Source organism: Amborella trichopoda, chromosome 8 (genome assembly GCF_054954075.1).
Source record: "Amborella trichopoda isolate Santa Cruz 75 chromosome 8, AtrichopodaSantaCruz75HAP2 v2.0, whole genome shotgun sequence".
NCBI lineage: Eukaryota > Viridiplantae > Streptophyta > Magnoliopsida > Amborellales > Amborellaceae > Amborella > Amborella trichopoda.
Window position 1 is genome coordinate 17189838 of NC_142343.1, and position 17438 is coordinate 17207275.

Sequence of the window (17438 nt, forward strand, 5' to 3'; positions counted from 1 at the left end):
ACCTGTTTCCTTGATTTGAAAAAGGAGGTACAAAGTAAATTTGAAATAAATGGGTTAAATTTTCAGGGGTTACCCATTGTAACCCAAAAAGGTTAAGGAGAGAAGACCAGAGGTTTTGTGACACCTCACAGTGGAGAAAAATGTGAGAAATTGTCCCTTCTTGGAGACACAGAATGCAGCGGCTGGGGAATGAAAAGCCTATTTTTTTGAATTGGTCAATGGTAAGGATTTTGCCTTGTAGGAGTACCCAAATAAATGCCTGGATTTTGTGAGGGATGGGCAATGACCAAGATAAATTGAGAAAGGTTTAGGATTGGGGTTGGGAATGAGGGAAGAATAAAAAGATGAGATTCAGGAAAAGCCTGAGGGGGGTACCAAATCATTGAGTCTGGTCATGATAGGGTGCTAAACGAGCTTCCTAAGGTTTGCAGCAGTGAGACAGGGCTGAGGATTCTTGATCGATTACATTGCGTCAAAAGATGGGAGTCCATACTAGAGATGAGCCTGAGAAGGCCACGTACTCTGCAACTAGGGCCGATAGGTTACTGGCTACAAGGAAAAATGAGGGGAAAGCTAGAGAGAGTGGAGAAGTTCCTAACCAGATATCTGTCCAGAAATGAACTCTAAGGCCATCTCCTAAACAGTAACTAATTCTGTTGGTAAATTCTGACCTGGTAGAAGAGATACTTTTCCAGGCCACAGAAGATCTATGAGGAGGAGATCTAGGTAGCCAATCATCCCCATTTAGGCCATATTTAGCATGAATGACCTCTTGCCATAGGAGGGGACGGGGGGGAAAGAATTTCCACCACCATTTCCCTAGAAGGGCTTGATTCATAAGTCTAAGATTTTTAATACCAAGGCCACTGAATTTCTTAGGATAACATACTAGGCCCAGGCACTTGGTGAATTCTCCTGATATCTTCCACCCTTGACCAAAGGAAGTCTCTCATAAGTTTTCCAGTTTCTGAATGACCGAAATGGGGATTTGGAAAAGAGACATGAATAAATGGGAATAGTAGCTAGAGTTGCTCAAATTAAGGTGATTCTTCCTCCAAATGATAGATAGCTGCCTTTCCAAGAGGCGAATTTCCATGTGAATCCTCTATAAGGTTGTCCCACATGTTTTTCTTTGGTTTGCCTATGCACGATGGGAGACCTAAGTATGAGGATGGAAAGGTATCAGTGGCGCATCCAAGATGAGAGACCGAACTCTAAAGAACAGAAACTTCCACATGTATACCCATCAGTTTAGTTTTAGAGAGATTTGACTTTCATTCCAGTAAGAAGTTCAAAGTTTCTCAGGAAGCGCCATAAACAGTCGACTTGAGAAGGATTAGCATCGCAAAAGATGAGGGTGTCATCTGCATAGAGTAGATGAGTGATAGTTGGGCCTTGGTGGAAAGTCCGGAAGCCAGTGAGGGATCCAAAGTCATAAAGACGAGAATTGCTTGACTGAACAGTTCACCGACAAAGGTGAAGAGGAAGGGCGAGAGGGGGTCTCCCTGCCTAAGGCCCCTATTCGCTTGAAAGAACCCTTCAGGGGAGCCACTAATGAGAATTGAGATTAAGGAATTTGAAATGCATTCGACGATCCATTTTCTCCAGGTGGGATCAAAGCCAATTTTAGATTGGATAGAATCAAGGATATCCCAATTTACCCTGTCGTAAGCCTTTTCCCAGTCTAGTTTTATGACTAGATCTTGCTGCCCTGAGAGGGATTGAGAGTGTATGGCCTCATGAGCAGTCAGGCCCCATCCAGAATTTGTCTGTTAACTACAAAAGTTGACTAAGACGGGGAGATGATGGAGGCAAGGGAATGTTAGAGCCGAGTAGCTAACACTTTAGCTAAGATTTTACAGGAGTTAAGGAGGCTGATTGGGTGAAAGTCCTTCATCCTATGGGCTCCCTCAATTTTAGGAATCAAGACTATAAAGGTACACTTATGAGCAGAATTTAGCCTACCTCTCAGAAAATGTTCATGAAAGAATGCTAGAAGATCAGGGGAAGTAACTTCCCAGAGGTTTTGGAAAATTGTGATGGGGAAACCGTCAGGTCTGGGGCTTTGTCCAAAAGCGTAATTTTGTTGGCATATTAATGAAATTTCAACTTTTACCTTTGCAAACCTTGGGAAACCATATCCCTTTCAAGTATACCACTTATTTCGTCGTTTTCTTGTTAGTTTGCAGTCGTTTTGCTCCCAAAAAATGGTAAAGCATTAATCAAGGAACATTTTTCAACAAATTTCATCCAAAAACCCCCAAGATTTGAGGGAATTATGAGTATTTTTACAGGCTTGTATCCAAATATCAGCAAAACTATGTTTCCATACACGTTTTTTGCTCATGTCGCCATCTTTTCACCGGTTTTTGCTTCTTCCGGCTGCATAGAATTGTGAAGAATCACTCTAGGAGCATTTTGCATCTCATTCAAGAATTACAAGATTTGAAAGGGATATGAATGATTTTGTGGGTGGGAATTCATGGTTCAGCCACAGCAGTAAACTTAGAAGTTATTGGGCTAATAAATCTCTAGGAATCTCCAAGGGAAACAAATCTTATATGTATGGAAAGAGTACGTAGAATCAAGTCTCATCATAAAACTCCTCCGGATAAGGACAAATCGCCGGAAAGGTGATTGGAGGTCTCCAGCCTGCAAACTGCATAAAGTCACAAACATCCCAACTTTTCTCTAGATTTTCTTCATGATCCCTAGTAGGAACTCATAAGATGTATACCTTGACAAAAAGCCCTCGCAGTAGGGAGCAATATATCTGCAGCCCAAGACATTTCTCCAAGGGTTTTAGGAGTTATGTGAAAGTTGGACAGGGTGAACTAGCATGGTAAATACAGTTTTTAATTTTTCTCTTTTCTACAGGCTAGAATACTTACAAAGGTCCAAATATAATAAAATAAACTCAAAATAAACAAAGAGGAATTACAAAAGAGGTTATCACTTGCTGCCACTAAATAAAACTCTTTTATTCAATAAATAAAAAATACATAAAACTCTTGGGAACAAAAAAACACAAATTGCAAAGCATAAAGTAAACTGCCATAAGCTTACCTCAACTGGACTTTGCACACCCCACTCCGAATCTCCTCCTCCGATTGGGCACGGGATCAAGGTCTATCTCAGATCTTCAAAGTATAGGAAGCCTAAGCTATTAACCCTTTCAAATCAGAGAGCAATGGTGGAACACAAAAGCAAGACCGGGCCGCAATGCCTAAGTATGGTGAGTGCCCCTCTCATGTGCTAGGGTTGGGGCTTGCCCCCAATTTTTCTTTCTCACAAAATATTTTCTATCTAAGGGAGACAAGAGAGAGACCAGAGAGATAGGGGCATGTGGCTCCTTAGAGGAAGAGAGAGAGAGAGAGATGTAATGAATAAAGAGAAGGGTCCCAATATGAGAGTATTTATAGCCTTTCTCTTGGAGTTGGGGTTTTTAAGATTAGCCATCCTTATGAAAAATAGATCCAGACCATTGACCATAGGAGACCTGTGCAGTGAGGGATCTTAGCCTTACAATCCTTAGATCAACCATCATGATTAAAAGGAATGTGTTAGAACATTATCCTTCAGCTTCCTTAATCTAATCCCATCAAATAAATATTATATGAAAAATATATTTCATTTTTCTTTCTTTCCCATAAATTTCTAACACATTCTTTAATTGAAAATAAAAAATCTTTAATTTTCAAAACCTTCCCATCTTGCTTCAAATTGTTTGCCTTGATGGCCTCATCATAAAATAGGAAACTATACACATAAGTGGGGCGTGCCTCTCATGGTGGCCATGGGTGGGCCCCACGCATTTCCCACATCCATTTTATGGTGCGGCCCATGGACCATAATGGGGTCCCATGTGTTTTACTATTTATAAAATATATAAAATGATTTTTAGAAAATGGATTATTTTATTTTCTCTCTGAGTATTAAAATAATGAAAATTCAATTTTAGACTATTTATAAATCCATTTTGAGAAAATAAAATATCCAGAGTCTTCTAAAAATTCATTCTATTAATCTAAAAATCATTTAAAGTCGAATTAATTAATTCTAAATTAATTTGATGGGATTTGGATCCGTCTATGGTAAGGAATATCAAAATTATTGAAGCACATCTTCTACTAAGGATTATAATCCACACCCACTTTCTCAAACTGACCCAGCAATTTTCATGATCCACAATCTAACACAGGGGTTCATGATTGGGCTACCAAAGCCAGCTAATATGTGAGGGGATACAATCCTAATTTATAGATTATAGGTTCCCCCTAGTGACAAGTCCAAGGTCATACAGACCTGTGTTCACACAATTCTATGGTGCATATGGGGGTTATCTCTCACACATGTACATGTATCACCCTGAATGGTGATTTGCTTCCTAATACATCTATCATATATATATGTCGTGTGATGGTTGAAGATAAGGCTTTGGTCGTCGTACCTCCGGGCCTACCAATCACACATCAGGGTCATACAGTCCCTCATCAAGGGATAACCCTGCTAACCCTCATCAATTGTGCACTATGCCCAGGCATTTAGGGTTTTGTAATTGAGAATGGGCTAGGGCTTTGGTGGTAGTACCAACGAGAACTACGATGAAGTTTCTAAGTTCATTCTCACCAAAGGGTGGGGGCCCAAATTCCCACTGTCTTACATTTTTTTTTTTTTTGGGTTTTGTAAATTTTTTTGGGTTTTGTAACTCAAATAGCCTAGCTCGTCAAACCTACTCTGAGTCTTGGCAAACATCATTTACCAATCTCGGTCCCAATGGACCATATCCCACTGGAGTTCTTCTATATCAAATATTGATTACATAGTAGAAGATGTGCCAAAAAAGGGGGTAAAGGAGATCACAGGTTGCCAAAGAAGTTCGTGTAATCCTCCAGGTTAGAAACAAAATTCAAGGGAAAGGTGATAAAAAATTTAAATCTCTTTATTCAATTTCTTGCTTTATTCCATATGGCACACCATAGTAGTCAAAATATGTTTTAACTATTGATTCCAACTTTCAAAGTTGAAATTTATGAGTATTGGAAAATTAAAATGAAAACAATGTTTGGGTCTTGATTTTAAAAAAAAAAAGGGTGATTAAAAAAAAACAAAAAAAAAATATTTTGATTAAAATGTTAGGTGATTTGCAATGAAAAAAAAAAAAGAGGAAAGAAAAAAAATTTTAAAATGTGATGTTCTTGGAAAACGAAGATGGAGATTTAAAAAAAAACTGGGGAAACAAAATTGGAGAGCTCTTGATGTGGTATTTTTGCAAAAGTTTTCAAAAAATGAGATTTAAAAAAAAAGAATATCTGAAAGGGGGACATGAGTAGTCCTCATGGGAAATCTATACCTATGTAGGCACAGCAAACATGAAAAATAATTTTTTGGGAAAGAAGAAAAACAGGACACCGCGGTCCTGGTATGTCGTGCCATGGAATGGCATGATGGGAAATCCATGCCTAGTGTTGGCATAGGAAAAATGAGTTTTGAAAAAATGAAAACAGGACATCGCAGTTCTAGTTTGGCATGCCATGGAAAGGCATAATGATGTTGTGAAAAGGTATGAGGGTGCCTAATGAGAAGGCATAAAAAAAAGGAAATTGTGTTTAGAAAAACAGGACATTGAAATCCTAAGTTGTCATGTCATGAAAAGGCATGATGATGCTATGAGAAGGCATAAAAAAAATGGGAGAAAACCATTTTTCAAAAAATGAATTAAAAAGAAAACTAATTGCCGCAATTTGTTTTGTTGTAGATAAGACATCAAGAAATATGACAATTGCTACACCAAAAAGCAAGTTAAATTAATTTTGTCAAAAGCAAAAAATTGAAAAACCAATTTACAAAATTATTAAGGGAGGACCCGACCATAGCCCTATCTTTATTTGTGAGGTAGAAGTCGGAGGAAAAGAATTTTCAGGATCCTATATAGATACGAAAAAGAAGCGCAACACAATGCAGCCTATTTTGCCATATCACAATTGGCAAAAATGAAAGAAGTAATTGAAATTAAAGATGACGAAGAAGAGAAGATTAAGATTGCAAGGGAAGAAGAAATTTGTGAAATGAAGAAGCAAATTGAAAAGCTTGACGCCTTGGTTTCAGCATTGAAGGAGGAAAATGAAGACCTTCGCAATTTTATTGAAAATCATGTACATGAAAATTACAAAAAAAAGGAAAAAAAGGAAAAAAGGAGAAAAGTTTGCATCAAGGAGGAGTGTTAAAGATGATGCAAAAAAAGTGGAATATATGGATAGTTAAGATAGTGGGAAGTTATCTCTATTTCTCTATGTAAAGTGGAATGTATGGGGAGTTAAGATAGTGGGAAAGATAGTGGGAAACTATCTTAACTACCCATACAACACATCCCCTTGATGCAAAATTTTCTCCTTTTTCTCCTTTTTTTTTTAATTTTCATGTACATGATTTTCAATAAAATAGCGAAGGTCTTCATTTTCCTCCTTCAATGCCGAAACCAAGGCTTCATGAATTTCAATTTGCTTCTTCATTTCACAAATTTAAGAACAGATTTGATTTAAAGAGTGTAGAACCCTCTTACTGGCCATAAATGACTCAGTCAATGATGCCTAAAGATATTCACAATGTGTCGGCACGTATATCCATGTGAAGACCATGCAATCTATATAATTAGGAGATCCCACATGCAATTCAAATCCTACATGAGGAAGCTCCAAAACATTTTCCCTTTCAAAATAACATATTGACGGATTCATCTTTCATACTTAAACCAGATGAAACATATCAACAAATTATAAGATCTTCTCTTTCAAATGTTTTCTTAACTTTCCTTTCCATGTAAATATCTGCATGGAAGAAGAAGAAATTACAAAAAATCTCTTCATAAACTACAACAAAATTGAAACAATTCATAAGAGCTATCCGAAACATAGCATTTTTTGGAAATTTTGTGAATCATTTTCCAATATGAGCTTCTATAAATGATTTCTTAATCCATTCAAAGAATAATTTTACTTGAAAAAAAACAAAGGCATTATTTATTCACTATGATATGATTTACCTCATCCTTCTCTAGAATCCCAGTGGCTAGTGCTCGATATGTTTTTGAAATTCTTCTTATATGAAGCTCTTCACTGCTCTGTCTACAACAGCACAAGATGGTCAGAAGAGATCATAGGCACATTGCTAATGGAAAGCATGAATTTGCAACAGTTACATAAATGGTGAAGAGCCATAAACAATAGTGGCCTTTTGATAGATTCCTTCAAAACAACTGGTGCATGACAGTATAGATATCACTTTTGAATTCAAGAATATAGAAAGTACAACAATGAGCAAGAACAGTTATAGCTCTAAGAAACTACAAAGAAACAAAGCGCACAGAAAACGAGCTCAATGACATTTGCAACGAAAATGTTCACATGTAACATGAACGGGGCAAGGCGGGGTTGGAAAGAATGGTTGCAAAAGGAGTTTTAAGCAGGTTCTTGAGTCTCCTCTCTTAAGCAGATCCAACTTCTATTGCTATTGATTTCAAAGGTTGAGGACCAGGCTATTCGATATCTGTGGAAAGTGGATCGCACATCTCTCTCACTCAGAGGCTACAAACAGACTGATGTAGATCATTAGTAAATATACAGTGACAAGTGAGTGATAGGGATCTCTCAGGGATCCAGGTTTTTTGGCCATTAGGATCTTGCTCCCTTTCTCAAGGAAACGAGTGCCCTTTATGTGTCCAACTAGACCCAGACCCAAGCCCGAATAGTATTCAGGTCCATGATTTGGACCCAGACTCGACCCGTTGGTTCCAAAAGTTGGACCCATACCCATACCTGTCGGGTCCCGAGTCTATCCCATTGGGTCCCGGGTCTATCCCATCGGGTCCCAGGTCCGATCAAGTCCATTGCAATCCTCACTATGAGCTTCTCTTTTTTATGCCCTTTTTTTACCGTCATATACCCATATAATTGGCAACAAGGTTGCCATCACCCGCCATTAGATTTCAAGCCGTCTGATTTATCATTTAATAACCAAAAATGACTACGAGTTCTTATTGTATATGATCCTTAATACACTCAAATGAATAAGGCTTGAAGTATTTTATCACCAATAGTTTACAGGCACAAGTCGGGTCCAACCGAACTCAGACCAGAATAGTGCTCGGGAATAGTGCTCAGGTCCACATTTTGAACCCAAACCCGACCCTCCAAGTCCAAATATTGAAGCCATACCCGAACCTGTGTCGGGCATACCTAGCGGGTCCCAGGTCGGGTCCAAGTCCATTGCCACCCTTGGATATGGCTCTCAATCCTAGGAGTCGTCGAATCTAGATTCCATTACACTAGAACACAAGGATCACTATATAATGCATCCAGATTCCTCACGATCCTCCAAAATGAATGCTCGGTCTTCCTTTGCTTAATTTTATAAGCAATAATAAAAAACAAATTATTTCATGTATATATAATTTTGGGCTATATTTTCTTACACATAGCCACTCAAAGAAAAAGATGGCAGCAATGCAGCATAATTTGTACTTAAACCTATAAAGGTCATAACTTATGAAATTAATTGATTGATGTACTATACTAGTATAATGAACCATGAAGTAATTTTTATTTTGTTTTTTGAGGTAAAGGTTAACTTTATATATGTAAAATATGTATTACATCAAAAAACTCTAAAGAAGGCAGCCCACATGTTCGGTGCTCAAAATACGGAAGAATACAGTTGGAGAATGAGGAGAGAAAGAAAGAAAAATACAGTAATAGAGGGTAGTGGAAAAACCAACAACTCGAAAGAAAACGAAAAAGTAGACGGTGGCACAAGAGGAAAGAGCCTGTGGAAGCCTTTTACACTGCTTAAACAGTTACGTCTTGAATGGGCGCTTTGTTTGGTGTTGTCACAGAAGTAGTGTAGGACCTCGATTTACTTCTGCCCATAGAGACCCTGCACGAAAAGCAACAAGGGAGGGCAAAAACAGTAGAAGAGGAAAAGCAAGGGGTAATGAGATGAAGAGAGGAGAGGAGGGTATGAGATTGAAGGGTACGAGAGAGATTGGTGATGAGGGTGGTAAGAGTAAGGAGTTAGGAGAGAGAATGGGGTGATAAAGATTAGAGTCGAAAAGAGTGGCATGTAGAAGAAGGGCTCTTGAGAAGAGAGGGGAGGGCTGAGGGAGAAGGGTGGTTACACAAGAGTATAGAGAGAGGAAGAAGAAGTGAGAAATTAGAGAGGGGACGAGCTGCAAACAGGGGGAGCCTTTGTTTCTAGTCTTTTTTCTTTTTCTCTTCTTTTTTTTCTATTTTTTATTTTGTTTTTTTCGCTTTTTCATTTTTTTTCTCTTTATTTCCATTGTCTCCACTTTTTTTATTGTTTCCTAAATTTTTATTTTTTTTTTTATTTTCCTCTCCAATGAGAGATGAGGGAAGAGAAGTAGAGGAGACGACATCAATGATAAGGAAGGAATTCCACAGGTCTCTCTCACCTGAACTGAATTTAGTAACAACACCTGCTATGCTCAATATGCGAACAATTTACTCTTCTTTGCTATAAAATAAGATTTGCAAGAGGCAGGGGACGTCCAAAATACAATAATTCATGGCGGAATTGCAGCTCTACACAACAACCAGTGTACTCACAAAAAAGAGTCAACAAGCAGCCATCACATTAGGAATACTTCTAAAAGTGTTAGAACACAAAGAAATGATACGTCTACATGCATCGTTAAAACGAATTCAAAAAAAATTAGGAAAGCTCACTCAGCAAAGCAACAAAGGAAAGAGAACATTGGAAAAATGACAGAATTTCAACCTACAAAAGAAAAAATCAAAACCTATTTAGCAACCTACTGCACGTGCGAAAAGTTGAGAATTAAAAGCATTCCTCAAGTTATCATGTAAAAAGTTACATTCAAGTCTTGAAAACAAAGAAAGATAAAAATCAACAAAATCAATTTATTAGCAGCAAAGATATGGATCGACTATTTCAAAATTCTTATATTAAATATACAGGAGAGGGAGAGGATTAGAGGGTATCGAATTTCAAGGGATAGGCGGTGCACCTATGGTATTGTGCACTCCTTCCATGGCAACCTGTCTGCTTCGGTGTTGGCCTCTTGAAAGATGTATGCTTGAAAATAACCTGTGGGATCGAGCTGCAAAGAACATAGATATGCTCAAATGTAGAGTACAGGTGCCATGGCAGTTGTAGTCGGTGAGTTCCCCAAAGGATAGTGTTGCCGGAGTCAGATTCAACTATCAGTCCTTGGAAGTGAGATCCAATTTGAGGCACTTAATTGAGGCCTTCTAGGAGACCCAATGCCTCAGCAGTGGTGGAGTCCCAATATGTTCCGTAAAGGAAATGAAAATGCCAATTGAATTTTCCAAGGTGCCACCACTGCCAGAGGGTTCAGGATTTCCTAGAGATGAGCCATTCGTATTGAATTTGCGATAGCAAGCGGGGGGGAAGTCCACTCAGCTCTAATTCTTGTGCATGGGACTGAGAGGTTCAAGAGGGATTCCCAGTTGGCTAGGAAGTGGGAGATGGGGAGAGAGGCCAGCACAGGGATGAGCTAGATTAAGGTAGTGACAGTCAAAGATGGAGTATTGACACCTCGTAATGCCTCTAAAGGTTCTAGAGCTCCTCTTGAGCAAATGGTTCCAAAGGAGTGCAGCAACAGATAATTGCCGTAGCTTTCTCCCATTTTTAGAAAAAGGTGAAAGGTGGGGATATGAAGGCTGAGAAAATATTATCAAGTTAAGGGGGAGTGACCCATTGAAGGCCAAAAAGTTTGAGGAAGGCGAAAGAGTTTGATGAGAGAGGACCAGAGGCAGGAAGGGACTTCACAGTGAATGAAGAGGTGGGGGTTGTCTCATCATCTTGGAGACACATGATGCAGCGGTTGGGTAAGGAGAGCCATTTTCGCTACAGTTGGTCTAAGGTATCGGTTTTACCTTGCAAGAGCACCCAGATGAAGGCATGAATTTTATGAGGCACCAGCAGGGACCAGGTTTTCTTGAGACAGGGTGAAGGGGTCAAGCTAGTAAGGAAAAGTAAAAAGAGGAGACTAACAAAATACCAATAGAGTTACGGGTCGAGATGATAGAGTCATGATAGAGGTGCGAGCATTTGAAGAAGGGAATTCAAGGAGTAGGGTTCCTGGTCAGGGAGGTTCCTCCTAAAAATAAGTGTCCAGACCAAGGCCGACCCTCTAAACTCTACATAGTAGGGAAGCACAGCTGCTTGGTCATAACCCAGGAGGTACATGGAGGAGATGACATGCATAAGGGGTAGATCTTCGATCCATTTGTCTATCCAAAATCTAATTATTTGGTCATTCCCAACCCTAAATCTGATGCAAATAAGTAAAACATTCTTACAGGAGGTTATGCACTTCCAAGCTCCTGAGGATCTATGGGAGGGGGGTCTAGGTAGCCCCCTATCATCTCCAAAGACCATACTTGGCTTGGATGACCTGTTTCCACAGGAGGGGGTGGGGGGAGGAAAATTTCCACCACCATTTTCCCCAGCAAGGCTAGGTTCATTGTTCTAATCTTTTAAATGCCCAGTCCTCCAAATTTCTTAGGGGCGCAGACTTTATCCCAAGCTGCTAGATGGAATTGGCTACCAACAGAACCAGACCACAGGAAGTCTCACATGAGCTTCTCTAAATGTTGAAGTACTAAGACGGGGATTTGGAAGAGGGACATGTGGTAAATGGGGATGTCGGCTAGGGTTGGTTTGAGAAGGGTGATTCTTCCTCCAAGGGAAAGGAACAGACCCTTCCAACTGGCAAACTTCTGTAAGATTTGCATGTTTTCATCCAGCTTAACTTGTGCAGCCTCAAGTTCACAAACTAAAGTTCTGAACTATTGTATAAGCTCGGTTAATTGGTCTCCTTTGTTCATCTTCAAGTTTGAATATTGTTTCAGAACAATAGTTTTCCTAGTGAGAGAAGGAGAGGCATAATAGGTCTCAAGACGTTAATGAATCTCCTTTGCAATCTTCGGGTGCTCATACTTTAGAGTATGGGTGTCAACCATGGCCATATTTAGAACATGCTTTACTAGAGTATTTTTGCGCTCGTACTGAGCATAAGCATCTCTTATGGACTAGCTTTCACAAACATTACCTCTTGGGGTAAGAGGGGGATCATCAGTAAGCATTTGCCTAAGTCCTTCTTCGAAGAGGACATAGCCTATTTTTCTCTTCCAACTAACATAGTTCTTCCCATCAAATCTTTCAGACTTAATAAACTAAGCTAAAAAACTTTTTGATGTCATATCTCTTAACTCAAATAAAAATAAAGAATCCTAGACTATGGCAGTAAAATATGGAGGCAGGAGTGGCTATGTGGAACTCAAGGTATTCAATTCAAAAAAATTTCTTTTCTTTTATTCAATATACCTGAATTCCACTTACATGGGCCACTATACACTGATGTCAATTAAATTTAAAACCCTAAATATAGCCTAGGATCTTTACTTTTACTTCCAAAGAAAATAAAAACCATCCAAGAGCAATAAACAATCTTCCACTACAGTTTTGAGGACAATATATGTTCCTAAAAATTCACAAAAAAATATGAAATAAGACTGAAAAATAATTAAATCTACTGAAAAGACTTACTAAGTGTCTGGAGTTACCTTCACAGGTCTTGATCCACCACACACCCGATCCCCTGACCGATGGTGCACTTTTGTCACTTTTGATCTTGCTGGAAATTCGGGGATGGGAAGCTTTCATAGGCAATATATATTACTCTAGGGTTTTAGAGAACATGAAAACCTAACTAGGGTTTGTAAGAACCCTTGGGAACAAATTAAGGCTGGACTTGAAGGCATAGAAGCCTCATATGGTTGGGCATACCCTTTTTCTTCTTCAAACAAAAAAACCCTAATTAGGGTTTCAATGTGCCACCCTTGTCTTATTAAATTTTGGGTGGCATGACCCATTTTAGAAGGGGGGAGAGAAAAACGTATTTTTAATGAGAGAGAGAGAGAGAGTTGGTGCATGGAGGAGAGAGAAATATGTGCCTTGAGAGAGAGGGACTCAATGCTGTTTAAATAGAAAGAATTTCTTCTCCTATTTGGATTAGAATTCCTTCCTTAGGTATTGCATATCCGATGACATAGATTGACATATATGAACTTAAAAAATCTGAGGGGAGAGAACAAATCTGAGCCATCCATCATACAAATTAGTCATCATAAATTTGGGAGGATTATTAGGAACCTTATCCTCTTATAATTTGACCCAAGTCCAACTTCTATTTAAATTAAAATTACAACCAATCCAAAACTTCCTAATATCTTTACAAAATCTGTAAGAAGCCAAAATAATTAAAGTTTGGTCAAACCAAACACCAAATTAAAATGGTCTTTTAATATTTAAAATATTCTCCAATAAAACCTTTAACAAAAACAATCACATAAATAAAAGCAAGAGGTTGTGCCACCCAAGAGAGACTAAGTGGTCCCCATAATGGCCCACGTCCCACTCATGAGTAGCACACATGTGGGGCTAGATCTTGGACCCCACATGTGCCCTTTCAAATTTTAAAAATTACAAACTTTCCCTTTTGAAGGATTTTACAGTAGAAATAAAATTTTAAAATTCTGAAAAAATTGTTAAAAAATCATAAAAACATTTATAATACCAAAATAAAATATTATAAAAGTAGACTGGTACCAATGAGTCAAATTTAGCGACCATAAGGGCACCCCACTTGACCCAAGAACCATGATCCACTACTATTTTCCGGTCCAACCCAACAAAGACCCATGACCTACAGTCTCGATGTAGGGGCTCATGATTGGCTTATCAAAGTTGGACAATAAACAGTGGAACCATGATCATGAAATGTACATTTTAGTTCCCCCTATAAGAGCAATTCTAGCACTTGTCACCACGGTGCAAAGGGGACTCCTTATGCACATGTACGTGTCTCACTCTATAATGTTTCTTCCCAATAATGTGGTTGTCAAGTGTACCTGCCGTGTGGAAGGTTGTTGAGGCTTTGGCCCTTGCTCTCACAGGCCCACAACCGCACACAAGAGACCACACAGTTCTCCTGGCCTACAAACATCATCCCTGCATCTCTCCAACCTCAATAAGGTAGACTCAATGTAAACCCTTCTCAGTAATAAGGGTTTTGAACATAACCAGGGCCCAAAACCGCCCAACTCATGATCAGTCAACACACCCCCACTGAAGTGCATATTCCACTATAAATTACCACTTTACAAACTCTCTAGGCCTTTAAGGGCCACAAAACCCAACACGAAGCTCCTAACAAAAGCCAAAGGTTGTCGATTTGATAAGGGTGTGCGTAGCAAAAGATGAGGTGTCATCTGCGTAGAGAAGATGGGAAAGGACAAGGCCTTCGAGGGAGGACCTAAAACCCATGAGAATACCCCTATCATAGAGTCTGGAGATGGCTCTGGAGAGAAGCTCTCCTATAAGAGTGAAAAGAAAGGGCAAGAGGGGGTCTCCCTGCCTTAGACCAAACGGGGTACCATTGAGGAGGATAAAGAAATAAGGGTTGGAAATGCAAGCTTTAATCCACTTTCTCCATCTAGTGCCACAGCCCAAAAGAGTTTGGACAAGGTCAAGGAGGTGAGGGGTAATGAGGCTTAGAGAAAGGATTTTCGAAGTATCCAATAAAAATACAGTTCATATGTTCAAGTTGGCAGAAGGAAGGATTGCCTACAGAGACATGGGTAATTGCATTGCCCCTTCTAGAGCTCACCATTTTGTGGAAAAGGCCAGTGTTTCCATCCCCTACTTTAAGCCATTTAATCCTGGATCTCTAGTACCGATAGGTTTCCTCTTGCTTGAAAGTGTGCAAGAGGTTGAGGTTGGTGGTTACCCTTTCCGCACTTTCCTGAGGCGTGAGAGCGCGGAATTCTTCTAAAGAGTTAAAGGATTCAATAGTAGCAGAAAATGCAGTAATCTGCTCCCTGAAGTTAGTAGGGAGGGAACGACTCCATTGCTTAATGGAGACCTTCAGAAGCAAAAGTTTCCTAAAGAGTCTAAAGCATGTCCAACCTATTACGGAGGAGGTCCAACTAGATCTGAAGAGGTGAGCCAAAGAAGGCTCTTTCAGTTAGAAAAGCTCGAATCTAAAAGGTTTAGCCGAGCGCTAGATGGGATTGGTGTCCAGAAGGATGGACTTATAGTCAGAAGTCACCTTGGGTAAGGCATGGGAGCACTTCCCCAGGAAAATTGACTCCCAAGACTAGGAGACAGAACTTATCTATTTTGGTCGTTAGTGGATTAGTAGCATATGGTTGGACCAGGTAAAGATGCCCCTGAGAGGGGAACATCAATGAGTGGAATGTTGTCAATAAAATCTGAGAGGGCTCTCATCTTGGCAGTCATACAACCACCATTAGATTTTTCATGGGTCCATCTAACAGAATTAAAGTCTCGTCTAAGGAGCCAAGGAAGATCAGTTGATGGAGCCACTGATCTAAGTTTCGACCATAGATCCTGAAGATGGGGCCAGCTGTTGGGGTCATAGACTAAGGTGACCGAGAAAGGAGGTTACAGAGCCACTACTAAATTGAATGCTCGCAGAATCATCCATGACTTGAGTGGAGAGGGATTGAAGAAAAGTTGGGATCCAAATAATCCTAATGCCCCCAGAGTCCGTAGAGAGTTTTTAGCTGTCCAGTCACAAACTTTTCAACCCCATGTTTCCCTAACCAAGGCAACGTTGGGGGCAGGCAGCATGGTCGCAAAAAGTGCGACGTTTTCAAGATTATTGGTGGATACTAGAAAGCGGATGACACTACGCTTGGTTTGACTGCTAAGACCCCTTGTGTAATAAAGAACATTCATCAAGGAGAGTTTGGGTGGCGGGAGGATATCCAATTGGATCTAATTGTTTGGGGGCTAAGAGAGACGGCAGAGACAAGGGAGGTCGGCTAGGCCAAACTCTTTGGGGTGTCATCGTTTACCCCTGAGTCTAAGTTGGCTAATTTCCTGATACCTCTTAAGAACTTTAGATTTAGGGGTTACTTGAGGTGCTCCAGCAACTTCCCTGAGGTGGTCCTGTGGTCAAAGATATTACCATCGAAGATAAGGCCCATGGTGTCGATCTCCGACAGACTGGATTCTCCCCTATCGATCCTAGCTAACTCTCGAGAGTCAGCTGAAGGTGAGGACTAAATGCCTGAATTGAAGTCGTCTTTAGGTTGAGATGTGCGGGGAAGTAAGGGGAACAGAATCTCCTGGAGGCAGCACTTGAAGAGGGGAAAGAGACAGGGGCTGTTGGGTAGTATGAAGACGTGTTGCAGGCTGAGAGAAAAGAAGAAATTTAAGGGTGGAATGCAAGGAGGGCAGTGACCACCAGAGTTGTGAGTGACATTGATAGCAAAGTGCATTTTTAAGAGGAAGCGGAACAAGACTATCCAAGTCAGAGTATTGGAGGCCAAAGCTAAAGGGGTTGGGGAGGCAGATGGCAAAGGAGTTGAAAGGAATAGGGGTGTCTGGCGAAGCTTCTGAGAAGATAAAGAAAAAGGCGGTGGACACTTCATCGGTAGGTAAAGATGGGAATCCCGGGAAGTTGATATATGTCAGGGATAAGGCAAGGTGATAGAGCCTAGAGTCCTGAGAGGGAGGGATCTCAGCCTTTGAGGGAGCAGGTTTGGGGGTAGGGGGTTGATGGCGGAGCCACCCAGGGTAGGAAGGTAGTTGTTTCTGGCGACGCCGCATGGAGGGAGTAAGACGGGCAAGCGGGGTGTATGCGAGTGGCTGTATAGGAGTATTGGAGAAGAACAGGGGGGAGGAAGGAGTGGGCAAAGGGATGAGAGCAAGAGAGGAGAGGGATAAAAGGGAAGGGGAGGGAAGAGTAAGGGAGTCTAGAGAGGAAGGTGAAGAAACGGGATAGGAGTTGGGCAAGTGTACGAGCAAGTGGCATTGTACTGAAGGGACATCTCTAGAGACAAGGGGACATGCAGTGGTGGAAGGCGAAGGGACATGGTGAGGGGAAGATGAAGGAGGCAGAAGAACGGAAGGGAGAGAGGTGGAGGGGCTCGAGAGGTGGAGGGAGGATGCGGGCTAGAGACCACGTGTCGATAGGGGCGAGTGGGATTGGGGAGGGGTTGACAGCTGAGCAAAGAGAGCCCTCGGGCTTAGAGCCTGTGATGGCAGGAGAGGGAGATGAACAAATGCGTGCGGAGGGGAAGAAAACGTGGCAGAATGGAGGGGTTCGATGCATGGGGGCAAAATTAATGAGGAGAGAGAGCGGATAAGTCAAGGACGGAGCACGTGAAGAAGCGTGTTGTGCGTGTGTCAGAGGGGTACCATTGACATTAATGGGGGCAATTAATGGCTGACTTGGCTCATCAGATGAGGATGGCAACACATTTGGGGGAATTAAAGAGGGATGGAGTAAGTACGAGGAGGACTAAGAGGAGAAGACACGTTGGCAGATCCTGTGTCATGATAGG

At 40.7% G+C, this 17438-nt stretch overlaps 1 protein-coding gene across 44 annotated transcripts in view; it reads right to left on the reverse strand.

Moving 5' to 3' along the window:
• Positions 1–17438, reverse strand: part of LOC18440454 (Pseudouridine synthase family protein) — a 104669-nt gene that overhangs the window by 61010 nt on the left and 26221 nt on the right. For 31 of the 44 annotated variants that reach the window (XM_011627346.3, XM_088874506.1, XM_088874505.1 and 28 more), the window contains one exon: positions 7043–7124. In XM_011627346.3, the coding sequence (XP_011625648.2) occupies positions 7043–7124 (82 nt within the window). Of the gene's footprint in view, positions 1–7042; positions 7125–9259; positions 10136–17438 lie in introns of those variants that run through there. The other 13 variants (XR_016061245.1, XR_016061244.1, XR_016061240.1 and 10 more) reach the window with 2 other exon arrangements.